The sequence below is a fragment of the Mustela lutreola genome, chromosome 3, assembly GCF_030435805.1.
Source record: "Mustela lutreola isolate mMusLut2 chromosome 3, mMusLut2.pri, whole genome shotgun sequence".
NCBI classification, from domain to species: Eukaryota; Metazoa; Chordata; class Mammalia; order Carnivora; family Mustelidae; genus Mustela; species Mustela lutreola.
Window position 1 is genome coordinate 186,935,668 of NC_081292.1, and position 17,798 is coordinate 186,953,465.

A 17,798-nucleotide genomic window follows, 5' to 3' on the forward strand; every position below is an offset into this window, starting at 1 on the left:
ACACCAACAAGTAACTAAGCTTGCACAGATACATGAGAGCCTGGACAGGACTTACTCCTATGATTTTAGGTATTTTAGGTATTCTAGGTTTATTTCCCCCACTTTGCCCTATTACCTATAAGCACCCATTCCTCTTTTGATCTATCTAACTCCATGACATCCAGATTCCACCTTCCCCTACCAGATTTTCTTAGTTTCCCAACTGGAAACTAAGTGGATTTTTGGAAAAATCCACTCTCCTTGTCCTTTCCAACACAAGAGGCTAAACATTATTTGCAAACATATGTGTCTTAAGTACAGGTGCTATATTTTTACCCAACTGTTTTAAAGTAATTTTCAATATTTATCTACTATTATAACATACTAGAATGTCCTCATAGTTGAATCACTTATGTTCTCCACACTTCTAAAATACAAATCTTATTTGGTTATTGTATCCTGATTTCTTAAAACATATGACTGAATTCCATTTTCTACTTTCTCTTTTTAAAAAAAATTTGCACAATTGTAAAATGGGCCTATAGTTATGGGGGGGACTACATTTGTTCAGTTTAGAGTTATGTTTTTGCTATATTTTAAAAACCATAATTAAATTTCCTTATTTTCCATGTTCTCAAAGAATTCCTTGAGTCTAAAAGTTAATTTTTTTAAAATAAAATTTTAAAAACGTAGCCAATAGAACTGCTCAACATGGGAATGCAAGGTAAAACTTCCAGAACTTTTTTCTTTCCATTGCTATTAATCTACTCTGAGTTTCCATTCCATTGGTTCAGCGTTGGTAATGTTTATTTTTATAGAAATCTATTATTTTAACAAAAGAGCCAGACGTGTGTGTGTGTGTGTGTGTGTGTGTGTGTGTGTGTGTATGAACATCTGTGGCTTTAACTCCTCCCAAATCATGAAGGTTTCTATTTGTTTCCTCACTTTTATTTTTCCACCAGTTTTTTTTTTTTTTTTTTTTGGTATCTACTTATATTATTATAGTTTCTTATTTTACTATTTTTTCTCAAAAAACCTTTTAGATCAATACATATGCACTTTTTAAATTCTAATTTAATTTCTATTTTTCATTTATTCATTCTTTTGCTTTTCTATAGTTTGCTGACCAGCTGTGATTTTTCATTTGAATTTATAATTCACTTATTTTCATTTCTTTGGTGTGTGATTAATAATAAAGCATTGATCCACTCATCTGTTGATGAACATCTAGGTTCTTTCCATAGTTTGGCTACTGTGGACATTGCTGCTATAAACATTCGGGTGCATGTGCCCCTTCGGATCACTACGTTTGTATCTTTAAGGGAAAGCTATGAATTTTACTCTGACTACAGCTTTGGTTACATCTCATACATTTGGTAAGTATTGTGGTAGTGATTTTTACCAGCTAGGTAGTGACAGTTTACAGTCCTCTATGACTCAATATTCACTTATTCACTTTTTAATAATGCAGGTTTTATTTTATTTTAGCTATTGATTTATTTTCTTTTATTATTAAATCTTGTTTACAAATTACAGATTGTATAACTTCTATTCTGAAGAACTCATTTACATTAAATTTTTGGTGTAAGATTTATACGTTTTAAGAAATTAAAAATAAATGATTTCAAAGAATCTATATTTTCTCTTCACAAAGTATGAAGTTCAACATATACTATTAAATGTGCTTACTAGTTTATTAATTCCTCTAGTTCCATTGTAATTTTGTTTACATGGTTAAAAACTGAAATAATCTTTGACTCTGATGACTGGTTTCATCAGAATCTTCCTATACTTACCAGATCTTTTGCTTTATGTGTTTCCACATCGTATTATCTGAATCCTCAAATGAGAAGTCACCTTCTCATTTTATTTTTTTCATCTGTCAATCCTTCTTTGCCTAATAGTAATATTACTATGACCATTGTATTTGTTGCATATACATTGAAGAGGTCTACTATGGCAAGGGAAATAGGACAACAAAGACTAATTTGGGTAAGTCAGGGTATACCACTCTCATATCACATAGGATTGACCTCCAAAAGAAATTTTGGTTATGTCATTGTGGACGAAGAGACACTGCATTGAATGTCATAGTAATCAGGAAGACATCCCGCTGGAATTTATATAAGTTATAGTTCCTAGTTACACTTAGGAACAACTACAATTACAAATTAAATAAAGAAAATGTACAAGTTTCTTTTCTTTTATGAAAAGCACAGGGATCAGGTATGTGCCAGTATATAGTGTATCCACTCTGAGCCTCTTCCAAGGGAGCAGAATCAAGCTGATCCCACATATGACTCTGAGAAGACTATAACTGCGATTTCTATCCCAAATATAAAAGACTTTTTCTTGTTTCTAATAATCATTTATCATTTTTCATTAATTCCACAAAAAGAACAGTTGCTATTCAGTATCTCTCACTTAAAAACATTTAAGGTTAAATGTATTTGTTTCTCATTATTTTTATCCTATGCATTAGAAAAAAAAAAAAAGAGTGTAGCTGCATTTTACTACAATTCTGCCAAAGAAAGTACTGAATATAAATTCATATTATGAGTGAATAATGATGTATTTCACCTCATTTTAATTTCAGTAATTGAGTGGGAAAACAGGAAGATCTATTAAAAGGACCTTGTGCTGGTCAAGCACTAACGAGAAAAATCTCTGAGTCACTGGCTGCCATGGTAACAGGGCATTATGTAAATCTGATTAGCATGCCCAGCAGCTACAAAAGTAATAGACTATACTACTAATTGCCTTGTCTCTGCTAGCAAGATGGACTTTATGTTCCTAAGGGGTGAGGAGTGGCATGAATCTGTTTATCTATATACGAGATATGAAATGCACTACATGTTTAAAAATTAAGTTCAGACACCTAGTACTACAAATAAATTACACTTGGAGGAGCTTTTCAAAAATTAAAATACATCGGCTCACTTTTCTTATTAACTCAAAAATTTCTGAACAATTTATTTTTATTCAATCTAATTTCATTGACATTCAGTAAGACAAAGAGTTGAAAAAGTAAAGGAATTTTCTTAAAACATGAAAATAGATCTATAGAGTTCTCCTAAGAACAAACTTTTCCAATGGAATAGTTTAGAAATTGTACCAAGAACTATGAATCTCCAAGAGTACCTAGACCAGAGAGTGTTAGAGCCAGATGCAAGTGTATTTACAAATGTTAAATATGATAAACAAGAGACTACAGTCAGGATTGGGGGTAGGAGGTACCCCCAGGAACAAGTGTGGGCAGACCTTTCTGCCACTAGGAAAAAAAAAAAAACTTATCTATGTGTTTAACAATGTCTTTACTTCTGTGCCCTTGGCCTCTTTTGAATATCAAAATACAGTGAAGTCTACAATTAAGGGTTCGAAGCTTTCACTTTTGCTTTGTTCTCTTTAATATCTTGAGTGTCATTAAATTTTTAAAGAAATTCATCACTGCCTTCTGATCCTTTTTGGTAGATAACTTAATTCTAAGAGGAAAACCTGCAAATTAACAGAAGCAAAGTAAACACTTGGCAGGTACTCTTGACTAGAAATCCATGTGCCTTGTCAGAGCTTGTGTCTACAAAGAGCACTAATACTGCTTGTCCTGGAATACTGATTACTTTTGTTAAATGTGTCAGCATGTGGACTAACTTTTACATCCTCCAAATATCAAAAGCAGTCAATCTAACATCAATATATGAAAGCCAAAAAAGCATTTGTCTACATGTCTCGAAATTCAGTGGAGGGTGTGGGGGTCCAGAGAGAAAAGCAACATCAAAGCCAGCGAAGTATAAACTTTCATTTATACAAGAAGACTAAGTCCTAGAGATCTACTATATAACATAGAGTCAATAATATTGTATACATGAAAATTTCTAAGAGGGCAGATGTTACATTAAGTATTTTATAATAAATATTAATAATAATGTGGGTGGGAGGAAACTTTTGGGGACGATAGGTATATTTATGGCATAGATTGTGGTGGTAATTTCAAAAATGAATACTTCAAACTTACCAAGGTTCATGCATTACCTCTGCACAATTTTTTGTATGTCATTCATACTTGAATAAAGTGTTTTCTTTTCTTTTTTTTTTTTAAGATTTTATTTATTTACTTAACAAACAGAGGTCACAAGTAGGCAGAGAGGCAGGCAGAGAGAGAGGGGGAAGCAGGCTCTCCGCTGAGCAGAGAGCCTGATGCGGGACTCGATCCCAGGATCCTGGGATCATAACCAGAGCTGAAGGCAGAAGCTTTACCCCACTGAGTCACCCAGGTGCCCCCAATAAAGTGGTTTTAAACAAAAGCCAGTGGAGTGACAAAACAGTAAATAAGTGTGTTCCTGGAGAGAGTAGGCAGGTTCAGGGAATTGTGTGTACTGACCTAGGATGGAAGCAGCAGTTGGAAAGCCAGTCGGTGTGGCCGAATCCTGTTAGAAGCACGTTGCCTTTGGGGAGCCCCACCAACTTCCAGAGGCGGTCCTCCCCACAGGTGACCAGGATGTCTTTGCGGGGGTGCATGATGATGCTGCACAGGGAGAGACAACAAAGCAGTGTTATGGGGAGATGAGAGCAAACGGTTCCACATTTTGAATAAATGAAATGACAGTGGTTATCCCATTTCAGCAAGGCAGGACCGCTCGCAGAGTGTTGGCTCAGGAGTCAGAAGAGCCAGGTTCTACATCCTGGCCATAGCTCTAATGCTTACATTTTTCTGATAGCCATCAATCTAACCAACTTCGCTGGATCTCAGATTCCTCATTGGAAAAATAAGATGATTGGTTAGGCGAATATCTTAATCCTAACTTGAAAACCATAATTCTGATTTTCCTTTTACAGAGGAAAAGTTATGCCAATGATAATTTAATGTTAGGATATTTGGACCAGTACCCATGCTTATTATAGAAAATCAAGATTCTTTTCAGACTACAGTGTATCTTAAATCAGGCATTATCCAGGAAAAGATCATGAATCATAACCACATTATCATAGCTCTATAACAAATACTATAAATGAAACATTAACTCCATGGCCCACTATCTATACAAAGTGAAGAAGCTCAAATTCTAAGCTAATATGCCACTTAAATTGGCTTCAGTCAATGCACAGTACACAAATTACGGTAATGAATTCAGGATGCATAAGGCAATTCCCACTCTATAAAGGCATAGAGGGAAATGAGAAAGAAGTATGTAAAATTAATGATTAACACATTAAGCAGTATTATTTGAACTGAGCTATGATCATTGTGGCTATTTAAATATTGGAGTTAAACCATTCTAAAATCAAGAGTCTACAAGGTTAATGCCTGATATTTTACCTATGGCAATGCTTTAATCTTATTTATATAGAGTTTCATCTATGCTTTACAATGTAATAGGAACAAATGTGCCCAATGTTAAGCACCTATTAAAATGCCAGCCTATTTATTACCAACAAATTGTTCAATTTCAACACAGCCATCTCATATCAAAGACATAATGCATCTACTTGCCTATATAGTGAAGTAAAACAAATAATGACTTAAAAAATAACAATTACACATTCATTTCTCCTGCATTCCATTCTATGAATGGCCTTGTTCTTTTCTTCTGCAATATAGAATTCAGGAAATGAATTTCTCTATGACATCATGGTCTCAGCCCACACCTCCATCATTAACTCCAAGGCTTACATGAGACCAAAATTTTCCTCATTATGGATCCCTTCCAGCAATACCATTAAATCCCAAAATTTGGGGCTGCAAAATTATGTCCTTGCATTAGACCTATACAGTTTTGGGAAATCTGCTGTGGTCGGTCACTGTTGGAAATATTCAATTTACAGGCATGTAATCACTACAAGCAGGACCTTCTTTCTAGTGAAACACTGCCTCATTTTTTTCTCCAGCATTCTGCTGCTCAAAATAAACACAAGAGGGAAATTAGTCATTTTGCAATTCATCACAATGTTGGTTTGTGACTTTCAGAAGGCCAATTCAGGAAAGGAATTTATTACAGCTCAAATGTGGTAGAGGATACATTTATAGAACTTAATTAGAAGAAAAATATGATGAGAGGTAAAAAATGTCAGATTGAAATGAATTCTATATTCAAACACATATAAGAAGGCAAACCAAATCCTTGAAGCTACTGAGTATGATGTATGTTGGCTCGAAGCTTTCTTGGCAGACACGTGCACACTTGGCTAGATGATAAATTACCCTCTTTAAGTAAGATAACTAAAATCACTGATGTCTTTACGGACTTTGAAAGATAAGTTTCCAAAATGACTTTTGTGAGGTGAGCTATTTGTAGAAGTGAAAGAGAAAATATAAACACACACTCATTGGTAGTTAATCAGTTTTGAAAGTGTTTTTCCAGACTTTTCTGATCCCTTCCACTTTGGGGCCTCCTCCAAACCACCTGGAGTGTCTGCTTCTACTTTGTATGGTCTGATCCTATCATCACAATCTCTGGTTTCTTTGCTTATGTACACCTTTTCTAATAATAATTCTTTTTTTTCTTTTTAAATATATCTCATCTATAAATGAGTTTTCTTCTAATTATTCTGGACAAATTTCAATCAAACACAGTATCCTATTTTTTAAAGAATATGTGTTACTTCATCCATGAATTGGTCTTTTTAAAAATATTTATTTATTTGTTTATTTGTTTTTTAAAAAATATTTATTTATTTGTTTATTTGAGAAAAAGAAAGAGAGTACATGAGCAGAGGGAGGGGTAGATGGAGAGGGAGAGGAGAAGCAGACTCTCTGCTGAGCAGGGAGCCAGACATAGGGCTAGGTACCAGGACTGTGAGAACATGACCTGAGCCAAAACCAAGAGTCAATCACTTAACCAACTGAGCCACCTAGGAATGCCCATCTATGAAATGGTCTTTAAGTGAACAGAAATATACCCAGAATACACAGATGAGAATGTTTCATAATAATCAATCAATCAATACTTGCTATTGAATTAATCATTCAGTAAGTATATCTGCAAAGATGGCGTCATAGTGATAAAGACCCCTAGTCAAGAGTAGCAAATCCCAACTCAGATCACTCTGTGTGGAAGATCAAGATTGTGAACACAAGGTAGGGGCCATGAACCAGAAATAATTCCAAGATGCATGAGTTCAGTATTATTACCAACTCCACTGTGAGGCAGTGGTGTCTGAAATCTTCCTCTTCTTCCTCACTAGTTAACAGTAATGACATCTAGCACTACTTGAAAACCAAGTATGCACCAGAATTTGTACTAAATGTTTACTTCTCACAGGTGGACTTAAAGCATAGGAGGGCAGTAGGTTATTGCACCCGTCATACACTCAGCCCCAACAGTGGCTGGCACATGCATAGGAGCTCTTCCATAAACGTGTGTGAAGTATCTGAGTGACTGACATCGGTGCTGTAAGTTTTGTTATTTTACAACTAAGTGAACAAGAGATTGAGATATTATATAGGTTGTTCAAGTTCACATTCAGTAATGGATGGATGCTGGCTTTGAACTTATGATAGTCTCATGATTCTGGGGCTCATGATTTTCACAACTTCTACTTAGTATTAGTCTTTCATAGTTTATTATTTATATGTGTATATTTTAAACATCAACAATCCCTATTACAGAAATTGGTGATATTATCATTTCCCATAAATTCTGAAGTCATTTAGTCACTATTAACACCGAGTTAGGGGGGCCTAGGTGGCTGGGTGGGTTAAAGCTCTGCCTTATGGCTCAGGTCAAGATCCCAGGGTCCTGGGATTGAGCCCTACGTTGGGCTCTCTGCTCAGCGGAGAGCCTGCTTCCTCCCCTCTCTCTCTCTCTGCCTCTCTGCCTACTTGAAATCTCTGTCAAAAAAAAAAAAAAACAACTTTAATATCAAGTTAAAAAACTCATCTAGGAACTGCCAATGTATATATCAAAGCTGGGTACCACTTGACTGTGAGTGTCTTAAAGGCTTTGGTGGACCCTATCATTTACAATTAAAATGCTCTGGTGCTGCAGGGGAAACCAGGGGAGTAGCATTCTCTAACAGTCCTGTCTGCATTAGGCCTCTGTCCTAATGCATTATATGTTGCACTTACTAAGTTCTTTATTAAATATCTTCTCTTGTGCTACTATTATGAGCCTTGTATTGTGCTTCAAGATGTCAGAGGACATTGAGGTTTTTTTTTTTTTTTTAAGATTTTATTTATTTATTTGACAGAGAGAAATCACAAGTAGATGGAGAGGGAGGCAGAGAGAGAGAGAGAGAGGGAAGCAGGCTCCCTGCTGAGCAGAGAGCCCGATGCGGGACTCGATCCTAGGACCCTGAGATCATGACCTGAGCCAAAGGCAGCGGCTTAACCCACTGAGCCACCCAGGCGCCCCGACATTGAGTTTTTATCTACCTATTTTCATATAACGTTCCATAAAGAAAAATGTAGAAGGGTATTTTAGTAAGCATTGATTCCATAGGCTTTTAATTCATTGAGAATTTTCCCAGTATATTCAACTTTTATCATTCTGGTTATCTCTGAATCATTCTTTTGAAGAAGTTGAAGAACAGGAGAAATAATGAGTCAGTTTCTGATAACAAAATTATTAACTCATTATGTTAACATCATTAACTCATTTATGCTCATAATGCCCTGAGGAGCTAGGTGAGTCTACTATTATATCCATCTTGTAGCTCAGAGAACTGGTACACATACAGGTTAAGTGATCTGCTCAAGGTCATGAAGCCAGGAACTGGCAGAGTGAGGACATGAATATAAGAAGACTGTCTCCAGAAGCCCCGTCTCTTAGTAGAGTGAGCTGAGAACCTCAACTGCCTTTTCTTTTTTTAGATGACAATGGGGCAGAATCCAACCCTAAATGTTGTCTTATTTCTATCTAAAAAATCTATGGAAATGCACCTTGAAATTTCTATCAAACTTTTTTTTTTTTTTTTTGTCATTTTCTAATGATGTTTGAAAGGCTTTAGTTACTGTCATTTGTTATTTTCTGGAAATTGGACACTGGCTAGGTTCAGAGTGGTGGGGAATGAATGAACAACGACTGAGAAAGAAGTGCTTATGATCTAAAGAAGATGTTGGATAACTTTTACTCTAAAGGTCCAGAGAGTAAATATTTTAGGCTCATGAACCATATGGTCTCTGCTCTAACCACTCCACTCTGCCATTGTAGAATGAAAGTAGCAATAAACAAAACATAAATGAATAAGCAAGGCTGTGTTTCCGTGAAACTTTATTCAGCAAAACCTACTTTTGGGCCCTAGTTTGTCTAGTTGCCTGATCCTGATGTAAAGCATTTGCCCGGCATGAAGTAGCCTAGTGTTTAAGCAAGTAGGCTCCAGAGTAAGATGTGAGTTTGAACTCTTGCTCCAGTGTTTACTTGCTAGGCATCCCCAGGTTTAGTCACTTCACTAGCTTTTTCCTCAGTTTCCTCATCTGAAAAATGGGAATAATATAGTATTGACCTCATAGATTTGTTTTGAGAATTAACTAAGTAAATGCATGTACGGGACTTAGGATAGTGGCCGGCAAGTAATGAACTCAGTGAACACTACTATCACAGCACAGACAGAATCCCTGAGGCCAGCATGCCTAGATTTGAATATGGGCCTACAAATTCCTTAGTAGCTAATTACATTGTATAACCTCTCAGTCTCAGTTTCCATATTTGTGAAAAGGAGGGAATTACAAATCTCATTCATAGAGGTGTTGTGAGGCTAAAATAAGCTGATATATGTAAAGTGGTTGAAACAATATCTGAACATGGTCTCTCCACTGAAGTTAGCTATTATTATTATTCAAAACTACTGTACATTGTTATAACCTACCCCTTCATGCAGTTAACTTCTATAAACCATAATGCTTATTTTAAAGAACATGGCTAGTAAAATTAGTACTTAAAATTGTAGATATTTAGAAATGATGTTTCCATATGGCTTTGGCAGACATTGGCCATTGCTGGGGTTTATTTGATGTTAAATCATCTGGTGAAAATGTAGCCCCCACATATAATACTTGCACAAGTAAACAATGCAGTTTTGTGGTTGTTTATTTCATGACATGACTTTTAGAAATGCATTGAGGGAAACAGTAGATAGTATGTGTACACTGACTCCTTATCTCTGTCTTTACATATCTAACTGGCACAAAGTAGTTGTGGGTCATCTGGGAAAGCCTCTGCTAGGCCCTACGCATCCTCAGATAAGAACAGTACAGTTCCTCTCCTCAAGCTCTGTCCACAAACAGGTGTCCCTCTCATAACCATAAAATGACTTTGCTTCTCAAAGTTGTCTTCCTGAAGTTCTAATTAATAAGAATAATGAGCTCTTACTTAATATCTTCCTGGCACCTACCCTAAGTGCCACAAAGTCATTTTACTTTAAACTTTGAATATAAGCTTTCTGCTTCTCTTTTAACTTACTATTAATTATAATTACAAGATTCAAAGACAAAGGCCCTGTCACCTCATTCCCAAGTTAATAAGCTTGTGACTAAGGTGGAAATAGTACAGGAAAACATCTTAGGGATTTAAAAAAAGAAAAAATTGTGGATGAATGCTAGTCCTGCTTCTTCATTAAGTCATGTTCTGATGAAGTATCCATAAAATGTTTTGTTAAACAATATCCCAGGCAAGTTACATAAAGTATTATGTTCTGTAGGAGATTTTTCTTTTATAATAGGACATATTCCTTATAATAGACCACATGATATATACTTCAAAAGCTCTCCTCTCTAATTGAAATTGTTCTTTCCAGTAGTGGCATTACACAAGAATATTTGGGAAGGAATATGTGTAGGTGTATGGAGAACACTATTAATTATCAGTAGAGTCGGTGACATAAGCACCACTGTTAGACTTTTCAAAGAGAAGAATATTAATCCAAAAAAAGATTGTCACAGGAAAGACTAATTAGATATCCCTGTCTACACTTTAGGTTATTCAGCATTGTAAACGTTTCCTTCACTTCAGTTCACAGGCTCTAATTATTTCCAACATAGAAGATGCACCGTAGTTTGAAAATGAATCAATATCAAAATGTGTGCCCCATAAACTTTGGGTGACCGCTTATTTACTTATTCTTAAGGACAGCACACACTCACACATATTTTTATCCAGCTTACCAGGACAAATATATATAAAAGACTTGTCTCACTGTTACTCAGCCAATAATTGCATCTTATAATTGGATATCCTTCAGGATTTACAAAGCACTCTAATGTGCCACTTTCTTTCACTATTTTGACAAATATGCATCAAGTGCCTATGATGCAGTACGCAAAACAGACAGGGGCATCACCCACATTACTTCACTCATTTGCATGTGAATGGTGGGAAACAGTAACAATAAAATAACTGAACAAAATAATTCAGCTATGAGAAAAACATAACAAAGTGATATGGCAATGATTTGGGGAGTGAATGTTAGTTTTGATGAGGTGGTTAAGGGAGTCCGTTTGATCAAGATGTGACATCAGAATGGCAAGAAGCTGAAATCAGAATGGCAAGAAGGAAGAGACAGCTTTAGGATGATTCAGGAGCAGGTACAGGTGACTGCATGTGTAAAAGCACTTGGCTGAAAGGAGTTGATGTATTCAATGGACAGAAGGAAGGTCAGAGTGACTGCAGAGAACAGCAAGGAGGACTGTGTTGAAGGTGGGTGAGGAACAGTAGAAAGACAAGAACCAGATATAGGCTGAGAAAAGAAGAGAACAGTTTATCCTAAGATCACTGAATGGCTTTAAGTACTAGAGTGGTATGTGGTTGGGAAGTACTCAAAAGCTCTCTCTAGCTGTTACATGGAAAATAAGAAAGGAAAGAGCAAGAGAAGAAACCAGGACATTTAGCTAGAAGTATACAGCAGTAACCTGAGAATAATGGCCTTAGATCAAGTTAACAGATAGCTCCTCATTATTATGACAGATATCACTTTACTATATTAACAGTTTCACCATTATCTTTAGAAAGAGTCAGCCCATAGTTATTCTCATCAATAAAGGATATTAAGTAATTAAATGTACCTTAAAAATGCCAAAGTAAAATGGAACAAAAGTCATAAAACAAATATGTGCACAAAACAATTAGAAATCTGTCAAAATACAATATCGAGTCACATTCACTTTCAGAAGTCAGCTAAGAAAATGTGATATGGACATTGGGGAGGGTATGTGCTATGATGAGTGCTGTGAAATGTGTAAACCTGGTGATTCACAGACCTGTACCCCTGGGGATAAAAAAATAAATTAATTAATTTTAAAAAAGTCTTAATACTTCCCAGTCGCTTTAAGTTTAAAAACTGTGATATCATAGAGTTTATTCAAAGCTAAGTCAGATTTATATTGTCAAGGTCTGGAAAGTAGCATCTTCCTTTCATTTTTACTAAATAGGTGAGACATTTTCATAGTTTATGGATTTATTAATGTGCCACTTTCTTTCACTGGAGGTAGCCAGAAAAGCTAAATTCTTTTTTTTTTTTTAATTTTTCTTCTTCAACATTCTTTCAACTTTATATGTACAATAAATTTGGAGTATGTGGCATACCAAATAGTCTTCCCTTTGTCCTGCTCCCTGGCTAGTAGTGCTAATCCAGCCATCAACAGGTAAGAGGCAGGGAGGGATGGGTGTGTGTTCTGGGTCATCAGTGGTGAAAGGCCTTCACCAGGGACTTTGCTTGCACAATAGATATTCAAAAGGCCATATACCAAAAAAACAAAGTCAAATACGCTTTATGTAACATCACATATATAAGGAGCTCATAGACTAAACGCAAATCCTTTTTAACAAGACGTATATTGTCTAGCTTTTCTCGTCCGGTGTGAAGAAGCAGTTCAATACAACTTCCCCAAATCTTTGTTTTATTTGAATTACATGGCACAAATGTATATTTTTATTTTTTTTAAGATTTTATTTATTAATTAATTTGAGAGAGGCAGGCAGAGAGAGAGGGGGAAGCAGGCTCCCTGCTGATGCAGGGCTTGATCCCAGGACCCTGAGATCATGACCTGAGCCAAAGGCAGAGGCTTAACCCACTGAGCCACCCAAGTGCCCACAAATGTATATTATTAAACTAAAGTATTAGTTTAATTTCAAATCTAATCAGTTTTCTAGGGAAAGATTTCAGTTTAAAATCCAATCTTAGCTAATCTTAATTAAACTAAATCAGCTGCTTATAAATAAGCATAATACTATTTTTGTTATACTATTATACTATTATATGTTATACTATTTTGTTATACTATTGTCTATAAACTAGTATATGTTCCATTGAGATTTGTAGATTTGTTTTATTATGAAAAACTTCTGCAAATACATATGCAAAGGTAAACATTTTCCACTGATATTCAACTCAAAGGTCATTTATGAAAAGTCAACATATATGCAAATATGCAGTTTAATAAGCTTTGAAAACCAGTTGGGCAGTTGGATATCTATATTTCACAGGGTGGAGATAGTGCCAACTCTGGTCAGTACGTAAGGGGGGCCATTTCCCAAATATCTTTCAAGAAGAAAATTCTTAAGGCATGGGGACCAGTAGCGTTGAATAAAAGCCATTTAAATTTATTATGTCTCTGCTTCACATAAAAAAAAAAATGTGATGTCATTTATTCTGTCTCCTTCACTTTACTCTTGTTTTACTTACCAAATAAAACATATCTTAGAAAGGGATACTTTCAATCTGAATAATACCATTCCATTTTCTCCAAAAGTTGTTGAACTTTCAAATATATGAAAGACTATTTCAAAATACCTACTTAACTATATTAAATTTATAAACTCCAAAGGCAAAGAAAGCCAGGCCCTGCTAGTCAGGTATATGGAATGAAGGAGATCATTAAAACAGGTTAACTGTTTCCAGATTTATGAAAATACCTCCTGGAACTTTCCTGTTACTTCAGCAGCTGAACATTTTATGCTACATAGTTTTATACACACTGTGCTTCCTATTATGAAATCGCTGTAGTTCTTTATGGTTTAACAGGTTTGAAAGTTACATTACACATTTATGTTCTTAAGAAACCCATTTCAATAATAAAGTTTATTTGGTTATTTCATGTTTCAGCAATTTACAAGAACTCTGTGTAGCTATGAATATAAAAATTTTCCATTTTACATCTTAGTATATTAGTGACACAGAGTAGATGCTTTTTTAAGCTACAGTCAAACATTCCCATGGTAAGAGCTATATCACAAAATCTCTTTTCCAGGAGGAAATTTAAAAATATAACCTAGATATATAATCAAGGAGTAATTGGAAGTTGTACTACTTAAGACAAGGAATTAAGGTAAATTTACATACTATAGTACAGAATTCTGTTCTGAACATAGCCAAATTTGTTAGAAACCACCAAGCCAGTATAAAGATTATGATATTTAACTACTGACACATTTTTTGGTCTCTATTTGATAAATACATTAGAAAGCCAAAAGCAGTTATTTATGATTATTATTGAAGAAAACTCAGTAAAATTCAGTACTTTTTTTACAAATACATTTTGGAATTTGAGGAACATTTTGAAATTATCCTGGGTTACATAGATCATTCTAACATCTGATTTCTAGGTCAAAACGCGTGCAGGTCTCATTTTATGTCAGAGATCATGTGGCAAGTGTGATGGGGACAAGAGAGGCCACCATCTCTGAGTCTGGTACTCGCTGTATGTAGCTGAGGATATTAGAGGGGAAGCTGAGGAGCTGCAGTGAGTTAGCTCCTGATCAGTTTCCAGTAAGTAGGGGATGATGAAGGAACGAGAGTAAAATTCAGTTATAAAAACATCTCAACACTTCCTCATATCAAGGAGATCATATGATGATTCACAGACCTGTACCCCTGGGGATAAAAATATATGTTTATAAAAAATAAAAAAATTATAAAAAAAAAAAAAAAACATCTCAATAAAGCTATGTAGAAAGCACAAGCAAGTTCAATTCGGGGTTGGCAACCAGATGTATAGAGCCAGGAGTAATGGATACAGTGAAAAACACAAGTTCACAGGGTGGAAGTCGGTGGCCAATTGGAACCAAGTGAGAAATGATCAACACATAAAATGGTGGGGCTTGAATCCTAAAGAGAGAATGAGGTAGACAGAAATAGGTCCAAACAATGACAGGTTAAGAGAAACAAGGAACAGACGGGAAAAGGGTCCTGATAATTTGCCATACAGTAGGGTACTGTTGTATCTTTTATTCCCATGAATTTGTCTCTGCATCGTAAATGCTGCTGACATATTCCTTTCCACGTGACAGAAACAAAAATGAAACGTATCATATATTGGCTACTTCTATATCCAACTGCCCACTTTGGGTAAGAAAAGGGGACAGGGAGAGCAATCCCAGCAGCAACCTGCTGCAATCTCAGTGAGGTGCTGGCCCTTGTCTTTACCCAGCCCAATACTGCAATCAGAGCAACTGTACTCAATTCTATGATTTATTATCTACCTTGACTTTGACCAGTTCAGTGAAAGAAATAAAAGTTATGTGCCATCCTCAGTTCTCTGAAGCACACAGTTTAATCAACTCTTCTTTTTTAAATAACTCAAATTACTTTCTTTATGTAACATTCAATGTCTGCAGCAGAGACTCTCTTAAAATTATTCAAAGCTGGGTGTCTGGTGGCTCAGTGGGTTAGAACCTCTGCCTTAGGCTCAGGTCATGATCTCAGGGTCCTGGGATCGAGCCCCGCATCAGGATCTCTGCTCAGCAGGGAAACTGCTTCCCACTCTCTCTCTCTCTGCCTGCCCCTCTGCCTACTTGTGATCTCTGTCAAATAAATAAATAAAATCTTTAAAAAAAAATTACTCAAAGCTTCCCTGTGCAATGTGTCTCTGCCTCCACCTACTTTTGGCATTATATGTGCATGTGTGTTTTAACACTTATGTTTTAACACTTTGTTTTTTTTATATTGTCCTTAGCAAGGAAAAGAAACTCACTATAAGAGCAACCAGAGGTGGGTGGTAATAAGTGTTTGCTGCAGTGTTTATCAAACCCTTCATCTTGCTTATTCAAGCTTCCTCTGTGTCTAGTTGTCCTTTATTTACTTCACTCATGTAGGTATAAGAATGCCTAAGAGTTTAAGATTCTGTGTTCTTGTGCACTGTTTTATCTCTCCTCAATTTAAGGTTTCAGTGACCTGCAGAACTTCATCTGACTTAATAACCTCACTTATTTCATTACATTTCTATTTGAATCTTCTCATCCTCTTATACAACAGATCAGTTGCTTCCACATCCCTCCCCTCACACCTTTATCAATATTGTTAATGCATTAAAGCAAAATTCAAACTGAAGGGGAGAAAAGAGTGGTGTGGACAGATAATCACAGGAAATACTTAATTTTGGGTAAACTTAGGCACTGACAATTCTGAACACAAAATCGCAAATGTATTAATAAAAAGATTCTTATTCTAGAACATTTTGCCAAAAGGAAATTATTTTGCTATAGCATGTTGTAAATTTGACAGAAATAGAAGGAATTTTATATGTCATGATTATTTTCTCTTTTGGTTATAACAATCACAGCAATAGTTTAAGCAAAGCAGCTCTATATAGCAGTTACTCTAAATATTCTGGCATTTGTATAACTGGACTTAGCATTTGAAAGATACCTAAGCCTCGGATTCCTCTTTAGTAAAATAGGAATAAGTGTCTTTAGCTCATATAGATTAGATTACATAATTCATAAATAGTACTTAGTGTAATTCCTGATGTTCAGTAAAATTAACTATTCCAATTATTATCTTTTTTTTTTAAGATTTTATTTATTTATTTGAGAGAGAGACAGTGAGAGAGAGCATGAGCGAGGAGAAGGTCAGAGAGTGAAGCAGACTCCCCATGGAGCTGGGAGCCTGATGTGGGACTCGATCCCGGGACTCCGGGATCATGACCTGAGCCGAAGGCAGTCGTCCAACCAACTGAGCCACCCAGGTGTCCCTTCCAATTATTATCTTAAATAGCTTTGAGAGCTCCTTCTCACATAGTAGGTATTTAGTGAGTTTTTGTGGTTGACACCATTGTCTCCCCAAAATGTCCATATCTAGAGGGGGGTCCTTTAAAAGACATGCGCTTTGGTTGGCTCGTGAGCTGGATAAGGCAATCACAACTTCCTCATCCTCTCTCCAGTCCTTGGAATGTGGGTTCTGTTATCCTTTCCCATTCCCAGAGCTGCTCCAAGGACATGGCCTTGAGACAGTAATGTGAGGTTGAGAACACCTGCATGGTTTATTTGACTGAACTAGGTAAATCCTCTGTATAAACTTTTAAGATTTGGCAGGCGAGCTTGGGGATCCACTCGTATCGATGCCACTCAAGACAAGCCTTGTTATATAAGTTCCCTTGCTTATTAAAACATCTACCACCCTGGGTGGGCTGCCTCTTTCTTCAGACTCTTTCTGTCCTCTGAGCATGGGGACCAATTTCAGATTACACCCGGAAAACTTTAGAGGAGGTTATGAACCAACAATGTCCAAATCCCTGGAATCTGGGAGTATGCTTACAGTAAGAAAAGTATCCTGGATGGTGGGTCTAATCTGATTACAGAAGCCCTTAAAAACAGGGGAAAAAATTTGAGATAGAAGCGTTAAGTCAGAGAATCAAAGTATGAGATTTGACCCACTTTACCTGCTTTGAACTTGAAGGAAGGGGAAAATGAGTCAAAGAATGTGGATAACCTCTAGAGATGAGAACTCTTCTCTCCCCGGCAGCCGGCAAGGAAAAGAGAATCTCAGTTCTACAAGTACCTAGAACTGAATTTTGCCCAACATCTGAGTAGGCCTCAAAGCAGGTTCCATGTCAGAGCTACCAAACAAGAACACAATCCTGCTGATATTTTGATTTTAGCCTAGTGAGATGCTAG

At 36.1% G+C, this 17,798-nt stretch overlaps 1 protein-coding gene across 1 annotated transcript in view; it reads right to left on the reverse strand.

The window, feature by feature from the left end:
- The window catches only part of SPAG16 (sperm associated antigen 16), a 1,020,752-nt gene that overhangs the window by 523,371 nt on the left and 479,583 nt on the right, over positions 1-17,798 (reverse strand). Inside the window, exon 11 of the mRNA XM_059168131.1 lies at positions 4,358-4,501. Coding sequence (XP_059024114.1) covers positions 4,358-4,501 — 144 coding nt within the window. The remainder of the gene's footprint in view (positions 1-4,357; positions 4,502-17,798) is intronic.